Source organism: Rhea americana, unplaced genomic scaffold (assembly GCF_003343005.1).
Source record: "Rhea americana isolate MKP2758 unplaced genomic scaffold, rheAme1 scaffold_211, whole genome shotgun sequence".
Taxonomy (NCBI): domain Eukaryota; kingdom Metazoa; phylum Chordata; class Aves; order Rheiformes; family Rheidae; genus Rhea; species Rhea americana.
Window position 1 is genome coordinate 1414121 of NW_028186269.1, and position 18352 is coordinate 1432472.

Genomic DNA, 18352 nt, shown 5'->3' on the forward strand with positions numbered 1-18352 from the left:
CCTGCAATAACCATTTGCACTGAACAAGCAGTTAGTATCTTTAGGAATTTTAGTTTCTTTTGGGACCTACTTGAAGTAACATCTGAAATGGCTGTGTTTCTGTGATACCGTGAAAAGCACCTTAATGGGAGCTGGCTGTAGACACTTTGAAGCCTAGGGAGCAGAGAGCAAATTTGGCCTGTAAAGAGAAGGACCTCAGCAAGCTTGGCCAACTCCTTGCCAGTTGCCACAGTGACTTTACTCTGGAGTAGTGGAGTAACACTGAGGCTCCGTGCTGCTGTGGGTATGATCTGTAGCCAGCAACTGAAGCTAGCGTTTGTGAAACCATACTGTGTGTGAACATGCCTTGTGATCAGGAGCCAAGCACACTCTGTTCCCTAAATAGCCTCCACCACTTGAGCACAGTTGTGCCGATGAAGGGTTGTCTCGCTCCCTGCCTGCCTTAGGCTTGGCTGGGAAAAAATATGGCAACAGAGAAGGGGGAGGGCTGTGGGCTGCCAGGAAATCTGAACCCTCCAGGCAGGTCTTAGCTCAAACCAACCCTGCTATGGATGCTCCATCCCAGCCTACTACCAGCTTTCTCCTCATCATGTGGTCTAGCGTATCAGCTGTATCACCTGCAGTATGATCTGGAATCTTCCTTGGATATCAAGATACTTCAGGCATCTCATTTGCTGGTAAGTGTCCTAAGCAAAGGGCTAGCATGCAAAAGGAGAGGCTCTGTCTGAGAAGGCTGGTGAAAAGAGGACTCCGGTACTCCCTCACTGAGGAATACCAGCAATCCGGATAAACTCATGTACTTGGCCTCCTGCTCCTGATGCTAGGTGGTAGCTTTTTAATATGCTCCACATTATGAAACTCAACACATAACACTGGGTTTTAGTTCACACTCTTGGATGAAGCAGCTGTTTCCGTTCCTTAATGCAGTTACTGCACTAAAAATCAGGGAACTCCCAGTGCTGTACTGGATCGGGCCTGTGCCACTGAACTTCTTCTGTGCTGTCACTCAAAATGACTCCTACGTGTTGACAGGATCTAGACCACTGCTAAGTTCTCCCAACTCTCTCTAGCCCAGTTCTACACACTATCCCTAGAGGAAGCACCCCCCTCCCCAAGCGCTTGAATCACCACAAGCATTGCTTATGGGTCCTTCTGACATTGCTTACAAATCGTAGGAAATACTTCAAATTGAAAGTCTTCAGGCAGAGTGAAACACTATTGCATATAGCATACACATTGCATCACCATGTTGCCCATGGACTAATGAAAGTTTGGTATCATCTCTAGCATTACCAGTATCTAGTAACATGAATCTTTGTGCTAACAAACTAACAAAAGCCCCTATGCTGATATAGCCTGGGAACTAGCAATGAGAGATTAGATATGGTAAGTGTATGTGTAGAAAAACAAAGACATTTTCAGTTTACTGGCAATTTTGGTATTTTCTTTCTTTCCTCAAGCAGCAAGTTTCCTCAAGAGCTACAAAAAACCACACAACAAAGCTACAAAGCATTATCTGCTGCTGTCAGGTTACATGGTGAACAGTCATTGCTCTGTGTAAAGTTCAGCATTTTGGAAAAGAAGATGGGGCTCTAAACTGACTGCAACCGAAGCAAAATTACCTTTTTGTATTCAGTTTTTTCCCCAGATGCATGACTTAAATGTAACCTGTGATTTTAATCTGAAATACTGAATCTTAAAAAGCTTTTGCAATTTTTACTTCCCTATTTCCCTAGTTATCAGTATGTTGAACATCAAATGTCCTAGTAGAACAAAATTGATGGACAGATCACCTCAATTACCAAGCTACTAGATTCAAAATGCCTGTTTATTAATAATAAACAGAGGGCAGGGGGAAGAAGAGTGACAAATCAGTCTCAGCACTGTAAAACACTTGTTTCTCCCACCAGAAGCTTCCATCTTTCCCATTTGTCTGATAAAAGAGTATCAATGGATCTAACAGGTAGTAATAGAGGCAATAATATTGCTGCTGTCCATCCATAAGGAGCCACTTAGTTGGGTCAGTTTAACACCAGAAGCACAGCGCCTCTGCATGCTGGTAGAGACCACTTCTGTGCATACCTTAAGCTAAAGATGGTCCTTTGAAGTAAACCCCGGTGGATGCAATGACAACATGGGCAACTAACAGTTCTAGCCCTCTCAAACACACAAAAACTCATTCTGGTCCCAGCTGTGTAGAGAGACACAACAGTGAAGCTAAAGCCTTTTAACAATCGGCTTGTACACATTTTTAGTAGTCAATATGAAAATTTAGCTGCTCAGAAATAGCCTCTAGAAACTTAAGCGACCTAATATAATCATCCGATTCTCACCTGAACACTGAAGTAGAAAGAAGTGCCTTTTCAAAATTGAGCTCCAAAAGCAGACACAGTCATGTAACCAAGAATATAAAAAATAAATCGCTGGTATCCTACAGGAAAAACACAAGACCAGATATATTTCACACAGTGTTATTCACACATTTTCTTTTTTTGTTGTTTTTTTTACAGTATATACATGTGAACATTACATTATTCAGTATTAGCCACCTGGAGTCAAACCTAATCAAACTGGTCCATAAACAATTTATATCAAAAAGCGATACTTGAGCAAAAAGTCTAGTGGTTCTACCCAAACCCTAAAATAGCTGGAAGGAAAAAAAAAAACAGTGATTTTTGTTTTTATACATTTGTGCAGAATGATTTTAGGAAAGTGAGTGGAAGATTATGTTCAACGTACTGAGAGCAAAAAGGATGGTAAGTTACAGGACTGTTTAATTCAACCACGGCATGTGTGCTACTGGGACAAAGTACTGGGACATTACCAGTTTCTGCTTGGACATGCAGAAGTCAAATTTAATATATTACACATTGCAAAGAATGCCAGCTTTGTGGATTAATATCACACAGCACTTGTACACAGGATAAAAATATTGAGAAGAATTACCATTTTCAAGAAAGCGCCTCAAAAGTCATCTTATGTGTGACTATGGGAAAACTATTGTTCCAGTGACAAGGCTTGTACCTCTATGGAGGGGAATTTTGTGAACTGCCATGCAAAAAATATTTGGCAATTAGAATTGTGCTTACTAAAAATAGTTAGGCCTACTACATCACTATGCAGCTATTAAATGACAGATTCAGAAACTAAGGTGGGTCAGAAAAAAACTTGCCCATTTGCCTTTCCGTTAATGAGTTAATTGCTACTCTTATTTTATGATAGTGTTAACATGTATGCCTTAAAAAGGCTTAATGTAAATCTGATATAAACAGTCAACATGACAGAATCCCTTATACAAGTTTATACCACTACCAGTTCTCCTTGTCATCAGAGCCCTATCATAACAGCCTTTTATTTGATCAATGCTCAAGACACTGCATTCAATGTATCTTGCTGATCAAAACTTTAGGTTATGCCATCAAAATGAATGTTTTACACAAAATACTTACTTCAACAACATACAAAGCACTTCCTTTATCTTTCAGAAACTGAATATACAAAGTAAGCTTTTTCCAAAATATTTCCATAGGCAAAGAATTAAAAAGGATTTTAATTATACACATATGGTCACAATTCTGCCTTAAAAAGATCATTGGGAAATGTACATAAGGCCGCTTGTAAATGTACATCATCTTTATGTTACTGTTACAATGTCATATGTCCAGAGAAAAAAATTGACAGTATCATACATATTTGCTTTACGCTGGGAGTAGGCTATTCAAAAATACAGTACTCTTCTGTACAAAAAAAATCATGCCACATTTATTAAGATGGAAGAAGCATTGGTTTCTGTGATAACCAAGTATTTCAGTCCATTTCTTACTATGCTTATTATCCCGACTTAAAATTTGAACAGATTCATTTCCCAAAGTGTCCATATTAACAGAATCAACAGCTATGTTATAAACAAAACATAATGTTTCTCACAATAGATAAAAAGAAAGCCGGTTCATATTTCTGAAACCATATAAAGATAGAATTTAAAAAAATCACTCTTGATTTGCTGAAATAAATTTACATTATACAACACTATATGCCAGGAGGAGAAAAGGGAATAGGGATATGAATATACACTAAAATGCAAATTTTTGTCCCAAAAAGGGGTAAAACAAATTACATTTACAGCATGAAGGTTTACAAATGTACATCTGTACAACCAAGGTAAGCATCACTACTAAATTAGCAAGGCTTGTAATAAACATCGAAACAAGAGATTTGTTTTCAAACTGTAAACTTACACCTATTAACTACACGTATACAATGCATATATTTATAGGAAGCAAAAAAGCTATCTGAATAGTTAATCAATCATGCTTAAATGTTGAGCTATCAAGTTTACTTTTCAGTGGCCCCTTTTCTCTTCATCAATATCTATTTTTCGCATCTACAGTGAGAAAGCAAAATAAATGCTCAACACTTTCAAATCCTTACAATTCTATATGCAAAATAAAAAAATACAAATCTCTACTCTTCCTGCATTGTAAAACTGATGTAAATTTAATACAGGGTTCACTTCTTTTCCAACAGTGTACTTAACTGAGTGGAAGTACCACCATGATTTTATTCCTCTACCTTGTACAACAATTAAATATATAAGTATATACAGCACTTATTTTTAATACATTGCTAGAGAAAATCTTAGGGCACCATTAAAAAAAAAGTGTCCACAGCAAGTGATGAAAGCTACTCTCTCCATTTCCATTGTTTTGTTACTCCCTATTTTAATTTGCTGTGCCCTGTTTTACTATTCGGGTAGTATGTTGTGAACCACCAAAATACAACTTAACTTTTCAACATGTTAAATAATGTTTATGCAGCTGATCAATTTTAATCTGGTATAAAAGACTTCACACAAAAGGGAAAAGTAAGGATTAATTCTATATACAACTCTATAAACCTGTTGTGCTATGATGTTGGATAGACCTACCAGATTGCAAGCCAGTGTATTAAAAGAATACTGTACTTTTTCCCCTTTAAAAACTATTTCAGTGACTTTACAAGGTAAAAATTTACAAAATATGTGACAGCTATTTTGATACAATTACATCATATACAGGCATTCTGTGCTTTGCCAGCCATCCAATCTGATAGGTCTCCGGATCAGGGCTGGAGATATTTTATAATTCACTCCTCAAAAATATACACAATAAAAATCTTACAAATGGATGAACAAAGTCAATAAATAGATTTAAAAAAATCAGAACATTTATAGTTAAGTTGTATGTTTTGATCATTCACAATAAAATTTTTCTTCCATTTCTGTTTCTGCTCATCTTCTAGAGCATTCCATTTGGTGGTCCACCAATTGGCCCCAGATCAGCACTGTTCTTCAGGTAGTACTTCTCCAACTTCGCCAGAATGTGTTTGCCATAGGTATATTTACGCAGAGTTGTGATGTGGGGTCGAATCTGTAAGAAGAAATCCATTATTTTTTTGACAAAAACTGCACGTTTATACCTGTAAACAATGGTATCCAAAAAATGATGACAGCTTCTATTTCCAGATTTTGGAAGTTTTTGGAAAGATTTAGAATATGATTTTGAACTATCAATGCACTTTTCACATTGTAAGCATCTTGCTTCAAATGTTTGCTTTCAACTTTCATTTTTAGACTGTTACATTTCTCTTGTAAAACAGATTTTGACCATTATGTTCCTTTAACAAACATCAGCAAATGACAAAAACTGTATTACGTGATGTAACCATGTCAGGTAAGAACCATTAAGAATGACACTTTCACATTTGACCTAATCTACCAAAGCAGGGGAGATCCTGCTGTCCAACTCCTGCTGTCTTCCATGAATCTGAGCTAGTGCTTCCATATAGTTGCAGGGCACAGTAGTTCCGCAAACAYGTGCAGTGGAAAGCCAAACCCCAAAATCAAGTTTTCCCACTGGAGCAGCCTGCTAAGTTTGCTCAGCCAGGAATACTCTCTGCTAGACCTAGGGGCAGGGAGGCAGCCCCTTGTGCGAGTGCCCTGTGGGTGACTGSAGAAGCAGAGCTCTTCTAGAAATACACTGAGCCCTACATTAAACAGCACAGGGCAGTAACATTTTTACCTATCTCTGGATATTCTCAACTAGAAAATATGCTCCTATGTTAGCAAGTATGGAAATCTTTTGAGAACTGCATAATGGATTTATACCATCAGCTAGCAAATAAACAAACCTGTATTTCTTCTGCTGTTTTAATGACATATACATTTTTTATATTAAAAGTATATTCACAGAAAAGCTGGCACAAAAAATACAAGACAGGTTAAGACTTCTCTGCACATTTGCATTTTTAGTTTACCAGACAATTCCCAGACTCCCAAATATACTCTGCTTGATAAAGTTTCAATGAAACTAAGGAACAAGAAGTGTTTATACATCAATTCAGTATTACAGAACTAGTGAATTTTAAGTCTACAGGGAAAGGGATTTTAATAGACTAATTAAAAAAGAGAAAAGAGAGAGAAAAGATTTCTCCAAGTCAATAAAAACATACCTTATGCATTATTATCTTCCGCTGAGCAGGTTCAGCCATATCAATCATCTTCTGAACAACGTAGTTGGCATACTGGTCCTTCATCATGGTGTATAAGGCACTGTGAGGACCATCATTCTGGCAACACACCTCATCAATAAGTAAAGCTCTTTCAGCACGAGAAGCATGAGTTACGCATTTTTCTACCACGTTACTGAAAAATGAGACAAATGCATTGTGACTTAAGATGCAACATTCTTCTAAAGTAGCAATTTTAAATTTATCTGAACAGTGCAAGTGTCTTAATACCACTGAATAATGCACTGTAAATGCATGAAGTCCTGATTTCCAAATTTTTTGTCTGTAATGACTGAGATGCAAGAAAGTTAAAAGGATTATCTCCCCCTACTTACATCAAAAACAAAACAAAAACACATCTGCTGATACTTATCTTACAGGAGAAATTCTCCACTGGACCTATAATAAATATACTGAACCTTGAGCTGCATATGTATTCTAGTACATCGATTTTGGTTATGGGCCTGTTTCAGACTGCAAGCTGCAATCAAGCAAAATAGAGAAAGCCAGATACGAGGCTTCCTATTTGGATAACGGGACTTTCCTAGATCAGAAAAACAATCAAATTGTAGACAAAATCTCTGACCTTCTAGACTCTCAAAAATCAGAAAGGTCAATTATTATAGCTCAGCCACCAAGTGATTCTGGTCCTGAGTCTGTTTGGAAGTTAAGCAAGTTCCAAGGAGAGGAATATGAATAGTTTTATATAGGCATAGAAAAATAAAATCCAGGTAAACTTAGTGTCCATATATCTTAAAAAAAAAAAAGAAAAAAAAAAAAAAAAAAAAAAAAAAAAAAAAAAAAAAAAAAAAAAAAAAAAAAAAAAAAAAAAAAAAAAAAAACTGCCCCCAAAAATGTCACAGTGCATTTCTACTTAATGTTGATGACAAGGGTAGTTTAAGTTATCCAGCACCAACCCTGAAGTATATTTTCATTAGAAACTAAGCTCAATAATCTACTTTTTAAGCAAAGTGTATTTGAAGACCAAGTTTTAGGTCTTAATCTTAGTGTAACTAAGGATTTCTACAGTAGTCCTTCAGTGTCTTCATAGTGCATAAAATATCTGTCAGGCTGAAGCCCCACTTTTTGAAGCTATCCTTTTCATGTYTGAAAACTGATTCAGCTGATAGCCAGTAAGTCCTAGCTCACCAACAGCAGTACATTGAGCAAGTTCTAGGAGAGCTTTTCACTTGACTCTCAGAATCCTTCACATGCCTCTCCTTGGAGACTTGAAGCCAGTTCCCTGCAGACAGGGCCTGCATTTATACAGAGTGAAGAGAAAGAACCATTCCATAAACCAACAGAATATTGGTTGTTCTACTACAGAACGGCATTTCCACTTTCCCTTCCAAGTCTAGTATTTCACAGATGATAAAATATCACTACTGTTCATTTCTACAAAAATATGAAATTACAGAAAGCAAGTTATACAAAGGAAAAAAGTACTGTATCCGTTTTGTAGCATAATAAATAAATTCAATACTGCAACTTTAAAAGGTTAGTGAACCTTTAACATACGAAGGCTGTGCAATACCTGGCAAATTTGTGCTGACTCAGAGCTAGAACTTTTCCTCTGATTTCTGAAACTATTTTACTCTTGTCTTCAGGACGACCATGCTCCAGTACATGTTGAATAACGTAATTTCCATATTGATCCTGAAAATAAGATGACTTCAATTTTCTTTTGTGTTCATACCAAGTAATCCATACAGCTTTTGTATATTTGTATAAACTTTTAAAATACTACTTGCATGGATGTAAGGAAAAATACAATCATGTCAGCATTACAGAAACAAAGGGATGCAAGAAATAATGCATCAAGCATTACTTAATGGACTACAAAATTTAAGTCCAAAATGTAAATGATCTTTAAAAATAGCATTTTTCTAAAGAATTCCTTTTATGCTTTTAAACTACTCAAAAATAAATTAGACCTTGAAGATAAAAAGGCAAGAATTACACCGTGCTTTTTGTGTGGAAACTCCTATTAAACACTAAGAATCCCTTTCTGTACTTTCGACTGATTTGATTTCAAAGGCACTTCTCTGTAGCACTCATTTTGTTCATTCCAGACCAAAATACAAAATCATGTTGCATAAGGTCTTTGGCCTTCATTTTGAAAAGACGACTTTTCTTTAGTGAGAATATGCAACATGTATATTTTGGACAATGTATGTGTGTTTAGACATTGTTAGAAGTTATTAAAGGAGAACAGAGCGAGTCAAGATAAATTGCAAAAAGGCAGCCTTTGCAATAAAAAACATTTACTAATTCTGTGTGTTTAAAATGCATGTTCTAAGCCACAACCAAAGGAATACAAAAAAGGCTTTTTATATCTTCTTTACCTTCCAATTTCCAAATTTATTTTAATTAAAACTATGAGAGTGGAATGAAGAGACAAATGCATAAGAATTATTTCACAGAACAAGAAATAGGAACAATAAAAATAACATAAAGTTCTACAATACATAGAAAAATGAATTTACCCACTAACCTGCACTAGCTGTTCTGTGTGTTGATGCAGTTCTTCTAAGATTGGCAAAGTCTGCTCAGCAGTACAGTGTTCCAGAATACGCTGAATTACTCTACAACCATATGGATGAGTCGAAAGTACAAATACCTTAAAATAGGATTGCAAACAGAAGTTAAACCAACTGAAATTTACAGGTGTACTAGTAATTACCACATTCAAAATAGAACTGAATGTGTTAGAACTACTTTTATTAAAAAATAAAAATGTCTTTCAAGTTCAATCTTCCTTAAAATTTGGGAAAAGATTACGATGGAAAATTTTCAGCTCCAGTAATCTGTCTAAGAATCCAAGTTCTCTCCTTTCATTTCTAGCCTTTTTTTGCTGCCAAAAAAAGCCTGAAAGTTTGATCAACTGCGACACCAGTCACACACAGCCTGAAATTATGTACAAGTTTTGGTTGCTTTAGTTAAGCACTGTTCACATTTCAAGCTTTCCTTAAAATTATAGTTCATTTTAAAATTAAGTTTTAACTCTAGATTGACTTCTATAAAAAGGAGTTTAATTATTGCAGATTTCCACTAATTTCACATTCCAACATACTGCAACAGAGAACCTGTTGCAGAGATAAAGCTTGTAAATAACTATTCAAAACATACAGTCAAGATTTAATTCCTCTTGCTTACTTCCCCAGAAAACAGATTTGTCTTTCAGAGTTTAATTCAGAAGATTAATACTTGGTACTGGTCAGTACTGATCTTGACTGATTAGGTAAGAGATCCAAATGATGCAGACAGATAATGAAGACAGGTTGTTATGCAATAGCGCAAAAAAGTACTATTTCTTGTTTATCACTTTATATTATTTATATTTTATAAATACACATATAGACAATTAATTGGAGTCATGGACAGATGTCTAGTCAATAAACAGTTACATTTTAGTCAAGGGGTTCTGTTTATATACCTTTTAAACATTGGCCCCATACATATTTTTTGCTGTGAAAAGGAGCCCTGACCCTAGACATCTTGGTATGCCATTTGCTGCTGTACAGAACAATAATTCTGGTATTGCTATTGTGTAAAATGTGGGAAAACTATATTGTAGATTTAAGAAACACATGTGGCTAGCCATTGAAGTAGAATGTAGTAACAGCCAAGTTAGTAAGATTTTTATAATTCTTTTTAAGATTATAAAGTATATATTTGTCACAGAATATTAAAATCTTATTTAACTGCAGTATATTTTCTAGCCTATGGCACAATATTAACCTTATATTATAGTTCGGGAGGGGAGAAGCAACCTTAAATAAACAATGAAACAGGACATGCACTTAACACCAGCCCAAATACAGAGAACAGATAAATGCATTTCTTCGAAGTCTTTCATTAATAATAGAAATTAATAGGAAACACTGAAAGACAGACTTGCAAGATAAGCAATGAAAGAAAACAATAACTTGACAAAAATACACATTAGGGATCAGATACAACCTAGTTAATATATCAAAAGTAACAATAGTGAAGTTGTAAATAAAATCTGAAATAGCATATCAAAATTCAAACAAAGCCTGGCCCTAAGCTAAACACTTGTTATTGATATTCACAGCATATCCAGACAGGCTTTCCAGAGCCTCATCTTCAACATACTCATCTTTTTACAGCACATTAACTGTCTATTCAACAGTTTTACTACTGTATTCCTATTTTTATCTTGCTGAATACAAACTGTCAGGGAAGTGCTAAATGTGATCATCTTTTTAACAAAAAAATATAAAAAATGTCTACAAGTCAAAACAACTCTACAGAAAATAAAATGAACTGTTAGCATTACCTGTCCTTTGAATGCATCAATGATGAACTGGAGTGACTGTGGCTGAACACACTCAATACATTTTTGTACAACATGGTTTCCATTTTGATCTTTCACACATTTCAGAACATGACCATCCAACTCTTTCACCATTTCATTCTGGAAAAAGATCATCCTTGTCTTTATAATGATTTTTGCCTCAAAAAATACCCCTTTTTGGCACAACTGTCCAATCATAACATTCACTAGTGGTCTACATATGTACCTTATGTATATTTAAATTTAAAGATCTATTTTGTCCCCCAGAGTAATGAAGGGAAAGATCAACAACCTAAGCAAGTGAAAAGGTAGATGCAATGAAAAAAATAAAATAAAAAAAAATAATGTTCTAACTTACAATTACCTGCTGGTCAGGTGAGATAGACTCAAGTGCTTTCTGAATAACACGACAACCATACATCTGTAGGGCTAATGGCAGAACATGACCACGTATGCGTGTTGCTAGGGCTAACTTTTGATCCAGGCTTCCAAACTAAAAGAAAATAAATACGCTGTTAACAATGAAGACATATTGCAACATATTGGGATTTATGACTAAGAACTTCCATAATCTATTACAAATTTACAATGCCTTGCACATGATTTTTCATTTTTAATTTTGGTGGGTATATTTACCAGAAACTTTTGTTCTCTAAATACAGTATTTTATAGTGCATACACACTCCACATTCCAGTAAAATACCTGCTATCAAATATATCACCTTTAGAAGACAACAGAAAAATTGAAGTAGTTTATATTTGACTGTAAAAATATTCTGCAAGAGCACAGTCTGCAAGAGCATGTAGTATTAAAAAAACCCAATAATCTACCTATTTAGGCAAATGATAGCAGACAAATTAATTACATCAGGTTATCTCAACACACCTATTCAAGTTTATATTTTAATACATCAAATTTGTACTAGTCATTGTACCCTATTTGTTATATACAGTAAGCAACCTATAACAGGAAAAAAATTTCAACCCCTGAAGCTGCTTCCTAGTAACTTCAAGTGACTTGAAGGATCATTCCTTACCATAAGCACGTTGGGAAATCCAGAAATACCTGGACTCTGCAGAGCAAAATCAAGAGCAAAATCACCAGCTGGACTAGGGTACCGTTCAACTAACCGGTTTTCAGCAACAGCTAATAGCTGCCCATGAAGGCAGGGTTAGGGTTAGGGAGGGTGTCAAGGGGACGGGGACAAACTTTTCAGTTGTCCCATGTGACAGGACAAGAGGCAATGGGCAGACACTGAAGCACAGGAAGTTCCGCCTGAACGTGAGGGGGAATTTCTTCCTTGGGAGAGTGCCAGAGCACTGGCACAGGTTGCCCAGAGAGGTGGTGGAGTCTCCTTGTCTGGAGATCTTCAAGGCCTGCCTGGACGCAACCCTGTCTACCATGCTCTAGGTGACCTTGCTGAGGGGGGAGGTTGGACTAGATGATCTCCAGAGGTCCCTTCCAACCTTACTGATTCTATGATATTACACCCTCCACTGTGCTAGCACCTGTGATACTAGCAGTACCTAGTATGTGTGCTGGTCCATGCTCTAGAAGCCAATCTGATTTAATTACATATATAATCCTGCCAGAGAATTAGTTTCCAGCCTGATCAGTTCCCAGATCCTGTTCACGACATCATGCAAGCACCTATGCTGGCACAATACAAGATGCAATACAAAAATGAGCAGCTGGACATCAGCTTGGTGGCATCAGCAACTCTTACACAGCACTGCTGAGAGCTGTAAAACTCCAAAGCCTTCCTCACTGAAGGCTCTAAACCAACTTATCCTTCCTACTTAAAAAATGAATGAAGTCCATCCTTACTATATCTAAGGGCTAATATGTTTTTTCTTGGAAACTCTTCTGCAAAATTAAGATGAAACACACCTGATTGTCAACAGCTATCTATCCTGCAGTTACGCAAAACAAACAAAAACAAAAAACAGTAATAGATGAGTAAGGTCAAGAACTTATATACTGTAAATAAGCTTTTTTAGCACATATTCTGGTTTTGTAAAAGAATGCCAAGTTGGGGAGGCAGGGAGAAATCAAGCACGTTGTTTAATAGATTGCTCAATAAAAACTCCATTTTTATATATCAACAAGCATCTTATTTCTTACTGGGTATTTTTCCAGCTGCACCTTGTATCCTACCAAATATTATGATTCTATCTTTGATAGAAAGTATACTGCGTTAGGTATCTTTTCTAGGTACAAATTTTACAAGACACAGGTGCTGCTTTTTCTTCTCTTCGCAACTTAGAATCTTAGAGCTCTTTAATAAGGGTCTTCTTACCCCACCATTTTCAAGAAAAGCAAAGCTGTTTTAAATACTAGTCTTACTAATACTAGATGTGGAAGTATCTCATGACACTCCTTCCCTAAAATTCTTCTGTCTGAATACATATATTAAGTTTTATTTGAGTCTCTTCATTTACAGCACTGAACAAAGTTCACAGCTATCTATCTGACTACATAAGCATTTTCAAGATGCATTGTTTGTCAAGATGTAGTGATCAATAAATACAAGTATCCTTCAAATCTTTGTGCCATCATCTGCTGAAAAGTCTCCATAAATTAACCTGCAAGGCTCGTAAAGCCTGAGTATGCACCATGCACAGACTTAAGGAGTCTATTTTCAGAACAGACTACAAATGTATCATGCTGTCCTTTTAAAATGTGCTGTATTTAAGAATGAAATATTAAATCTAAAATTACTTTACAAATTCTGTCCAGTCATTTTTTTTCCAAATGATCTGAAAACTCCCATTAAAATAAGAAGCTGTGTGTTGCTGTTTTCTGAAACAGTTTAAGCTCACACATACAGAAACCTAATTATCAATATGGAAAGATCAGCCTATGCTGTTCACCAATGTATGCATCACCARTGCAAAGAGAAAACCATGCCTATCATCTTCTGGCCTCTTATGAGCAAAGCTGGAGACAGAACAGGGAATGTGTGTGCAGTGTTAAATACTTGGGTTCTACGGTAAAAGTCCTGGAGAGTTCCGCTACAATGTTAAGAAAAAACATTTAAATTAGATCAGATTTTATAGGTTTGCATTTGAATTTCTGTTCATGCACTTTAAGTGTAATGCTTACCTCAAAGAACTTCTGTATTACGTAGTTTCCAAACACATCAGTCATCAGTTGATATGCTGCTTGCAGTATCTCATTAAATACCATCTGGCGCTCAGCTGGAGTAGCTCGTTCTAGCTTTTGCTGTATAAATCTAAGTGCAAAAAAAAGTACATTACACTTCACATAAACAAAAGAAAAACCTCTTAGAGTTTCAATGAGTCACCTCAATAGTCTAAAAATAAATGCTGAGTATTTACAAAGACTTAATAAAACTGAAGTAGTGCTTTTACATATAAAAGGATGCATTTGAGAATAAAGATAAATGTTTTATTTGAAAAGGATTAAATATGTAAACAACAACAACATATAGCTGAAAAATAATTTTACTTTCTAGATACTAGATTGTATTCAGTTTTCTTAATCAATGCCTTTTTAATACTTTACTAGAGTTTAGAAGTTTAATTATGAGACTATTCTGACACTAAAAACTTCTACAAGGAGCTAATAAATTTCTACTACTTCTATAATGAATTCTTTCTAGGAAAGGAAAAAATAACAGTGCAAGAGCATTTGTCCCAATTAATGGTATGTGTCATATTAAGATGACGACCAACTCATTAAAATGTTTTATATTAATACAACAATAACCAAGCAGTAAAACATTATCATTAACTTCACCATAATAATTACCTAGAACCATGCTGGTCTTGGGAAAATTCAACAATATGTCCAACAAGGTCTCTTAGTTGAAGATTAGGGAAACGGTTATTTCTGAAATCTTCGAGTAATCTACTACGTCCAGAAGGCATAATATCAGACCTACTGTAACGAAGACGTGAAGGAGGGAAGAGCTGACTGGTGGAGCTAAAAAGACTGGAGGTACTTGCTGCACTGCGATACTTCGCTTCTGCTCCGGGTGCTGCAGAAATATAGCGACCACTACCATTTGTCAATCCTCCTACAAGGAAGCAGTTCTGTCAGTAAGAGCCATCAGAAAAATAAACAACAATAAAATAAAAATGTACTAGAACTATGGATACTCTGGAGCCAAAAAGAAAGAACAGCATTGTCTTGTTATTTATATTTACCTCATTTTGGTTGGAGGAGGTAGATAGCTTTATCTTCAAAGAAATAAACCCACTCTCCTCCTCATTTTTATTTTATGTGAAGGAGAACCAGGAGAAGGAAACTCATTAGAACAATATAAAGGTACAGGTAAGGTGACCACCCATTCAGACCTAGAGAAACTTTAGAATTAGGTGGTCCTCAGTTTAGTGGGCAGATTTCCACTTCACAAGCACAACTGACTCATTTCCTTCTTAGTAGTCTTGAAATTAGCCAATTGTTTCAAAATAGACCATGAAGTCTGAACTACCCTTCAGTCCCTACTGAGGTACCCTTCTGTTGATTTAAAACGTAATAAGGCATTTTTGGGGAGGCATGTGTTGTGCCTCTAATCATGCTGTACCTGTTCTGCAGGAAATTAGATGACTTCAGCATCCCAGGCTTTCAATCTGGTACCTCTTGTAAGCACTAAATATGTTAAATTTCAAAATGGAAACTAAGAATGCACTAATTTCTAAAACAACAAAAGATACGTTAAACTAAAGTTCCTTTTAGAAACATATAGACCTTTCCTTGATGCAAAACGTTCACTCTCATAATGCTTTGTCTTTCCTTATTTCTATGAACAAAATTATCTTGCTTTGTTTAGGTCCTGCTCCTTTTGCTAGTGATCCTACCTATAACTATCATCTCACAGTCCCATGAATTTCTTCTTACATACTACTCCCTAATCAGTTTATGTCATTCTGAACTTGCCCCCAAAGCCTCTCCCCACCACTTCACAACAGGCAGCAATGATYATTATAAACAAGCAATTATGTATCTTTCTAATTAAATGATTTTTAGAAGAAATACTGCTATAATAACACAAGCAGAAACATTCAAAGGCACATTTCCACCTGAAAAAACTCAAGTCTACTTCTACAACAAGAATTGACCCAGAATTATTAGGGTATAAATTGGAAAAGGAAACATTTTCAGTTTCCCCTCAAATTATCTAGAATGTCACATACTAGTTGGAAGCCCTTTCAAAGTCAGTAAAAGAAATGTCTAAATTCAAATTTTTAAAACAAAATGCAGTATGTGCTGTTTGAATGGTGCTCTGTTACAAAATTGATTTAAAAAACAGCTGACAGTGCCCTAGCCAAGCCTTCTTTTGTTCCAAGTATTTATAAGGCCAGGCAACAACAGTGTTACAGAGGGCTGGTAATATATTAATAGTCAAGTATCAAAAGGTCAATCTGAAATATCAGAATCTGAGAGATGTTAGTATTCTGCAAGACATATCAAGCATTATATTTATTGCATGGTATAGGATTATGCCTTAAAATAAAAATAATTAGTATTTATTTTAAAATTAGTTTTGCAGAAATTCAGTGGTAAGAATCAGTAAAGAATCAGTAAATACTTTTTAAGTCTCATAATACCTTAAAAAAATCTGTTTTCTTTTTAATTAAAGCCTCTTAATTCTTCATAGCCAGAAAATTCAGGTTTCTTTAGCTAGTTTTTAATTTTCATTGACAATCACTATTCCCAGAAAAAGACTGACAGTGACAGAACAGACAAAAAAAATCCAATATTCTGCAGGTGAAGCAGGATGCAGAGACTTTGGTTCTGTAGTGATTTTTCTTCTAGGAACAATCTTCCGAACAACAGAAGAACTATGCCTCTGAAAACTGATCTAAATTTTGATGCAYGAAAGAAATCTTATCTTCCCTGTAAATGCAGTGGAATAACAATTATTGCCAGAAGAGGGCAGCAAAGCCCATTAAAAAAAAAATTAATAGGCTGTCTTCAAGTTATAATATTTATGTATTACTTATCACATGGCTCAGTTCTGTGCCCAACACAAACAGGGTAGTTTTGATAATCTCACAAACTGCCTAGGTCTAATTAGCATAAAATATCATGGAATTGCACACATGAATCAGGAATTCTTTAAGCATTATTTTTTTAAAAAAAACAGCTTCCATGTCAGATTCAGATAAATGCAACAATTACTGGATGAAGAAACTTGCTAGCCTTTAGCAAAAACATTAAACATATCTAATAAAACTGCATGTATATGCTTCACACACAAGAGTCTAAAGTCTTTCTTCAGTTCAGTTTGGCAACTATCCTTTTTAAGGCTTGCAAAAAAATTATGCTACAACTGGGAGCCTCCTGTTTAACCCGTGAAACTATTTAAGTTGATCACATTAAGCTTGATCATAATATGTGACTGCTGAAAATGAATCTGTTGTGCCTGGAACCATTTTTTCACACTTCCAAAACCACATACAAAGCTTAAGCTTGTATAAGGCTGGCTAGTATAAAAACAGTTATTTGATAGGTACCTAGCTTTTCTTCTAGGATAAAATTTTATTATAGCAGTAGTATGATAATTCAATGATAACTTAGCAGATTAAAAATAAACTCCCAAAATAAAAGCATGTTTGTTGTCATAGATACTTATTAAATATAGATATATTCTTGTATATCACAATGGGCTATTTTCTTAAATACTATACTCCCACAAAATTCTCAGTCCCTAAACATAAAAGCATTATTATGGACATTAAGAACATCTGGTCTCTTCCCTTCTGAAAACTTTTACTGTTAATGGCTTAGAAATGAACAACTGAGATCTTAATTGCAGTTTTTAAAATTCTCCTGGTTAGCCTACCACATCAGTTGTGTTTCTCAAGAACCCAGAAAACTTTTACAGATTCTGATTCCAAATCAGAAAGGTAACAGATCAGTTCTTACAAGTGATGTGGGCAAGCAATTCATACCACTGTTTTATTCAGTAAAGCATTTATTCATTAATGCATCTAGTCTAGAATTTTCTGCAAAAACTCAAATTTTAGAAGACTGCTATAATGCATCAGTACAATCACAATTTCAAACCATTGCAGACTGAAAGTTTATCTAGCCACCGCAGTGAAGAATGATCATAGTTACCACTTCTGATCTCATAAAAGGGCGATCTCCAAAGCAATGGATAATACTGAGTTGTTTTACAGTTTAATTCAACCTGACACCCTGTGGCTAGGCCATAGGGAAAAAAATGCAGAGGTGTAAAGGTGATACAGGCCACCTACAACAGTGCTGTAGCAAGTTTGAAGGAGACAGCACGTATTAAATTACTAACTCCTTAACTTGGATAACAGATGTATTTAACAAAGGAGAATGTGACAAAAAATTAAAAATCAGATCAAGGCAAATTAATTTTTATAGCATTAGTCTATTAGTACTTATTACCCAAGTATTTGTTCAGGACTTTGAGACATAAAATAGATTTACTGCAAAATAACTTGTTTAAAACCAGTTAGCAACCTTATTTTCTAGTAAAA

The 18352-nt window shown here is 35.4% G+C and overlaps 1 protein-coding gene across 8 annotated transcripts in view; it reads right to left on the reverse strand.

The window, feature by feature from the left end:
* Positions 1 to 1810: 1810 nt before the first annotated feature.
* PUM2 (pumilio RNA binding family member 2) overlaps positions 1811 to 18352 on the reverse strand; it is a 67743-nt gene continuing 51201 nt past the window's right edge. For 4 of the 8 annotated variants that reach the window (XM_085304882.1, XM_085304885.1, XM_085304881.1 and 1 more), the window contains 8 exons: positions 14643 to 14910; positions 13974 to 14103; positions 11226 to 11360; positions 10850 to 10987; positions 9041 to 9166; positions 8081 to 8202; positions 6490 to 6682; positions 1811 to 5408 (listed from right to left, as the gene is read on the reverse strand). In XM_085304882.1, coding sequence (XP_085161008.1) covers positions 5277 to 5408; positions 6490 to 6682; positions 8081 to 8202; positions 9041 to 9166; positions 10850 to 10987; positions 11226 to 11360; positions 13974 to 14103; positions 14643 to 14910 — 1244 coding nt within the window. In that variant the 3' untranslated portion in view covers positions 1811 to 5276. Of the gene's footprint in view, positions 5409 to 6489; positions 6683 to 8080; positions 8203 to 9040; positions 9167 to 10849; positions 10988 to 11225; positions 11361 to 13973; positions 14104 to 14642; positions 14911 to 18352 lie in introns of those variants that run through there. The other 4 variants (XM_085304884.1, XM_085304886.1, XM_085304883.1 and 1 more) reach the window with 2 other exon arrangements.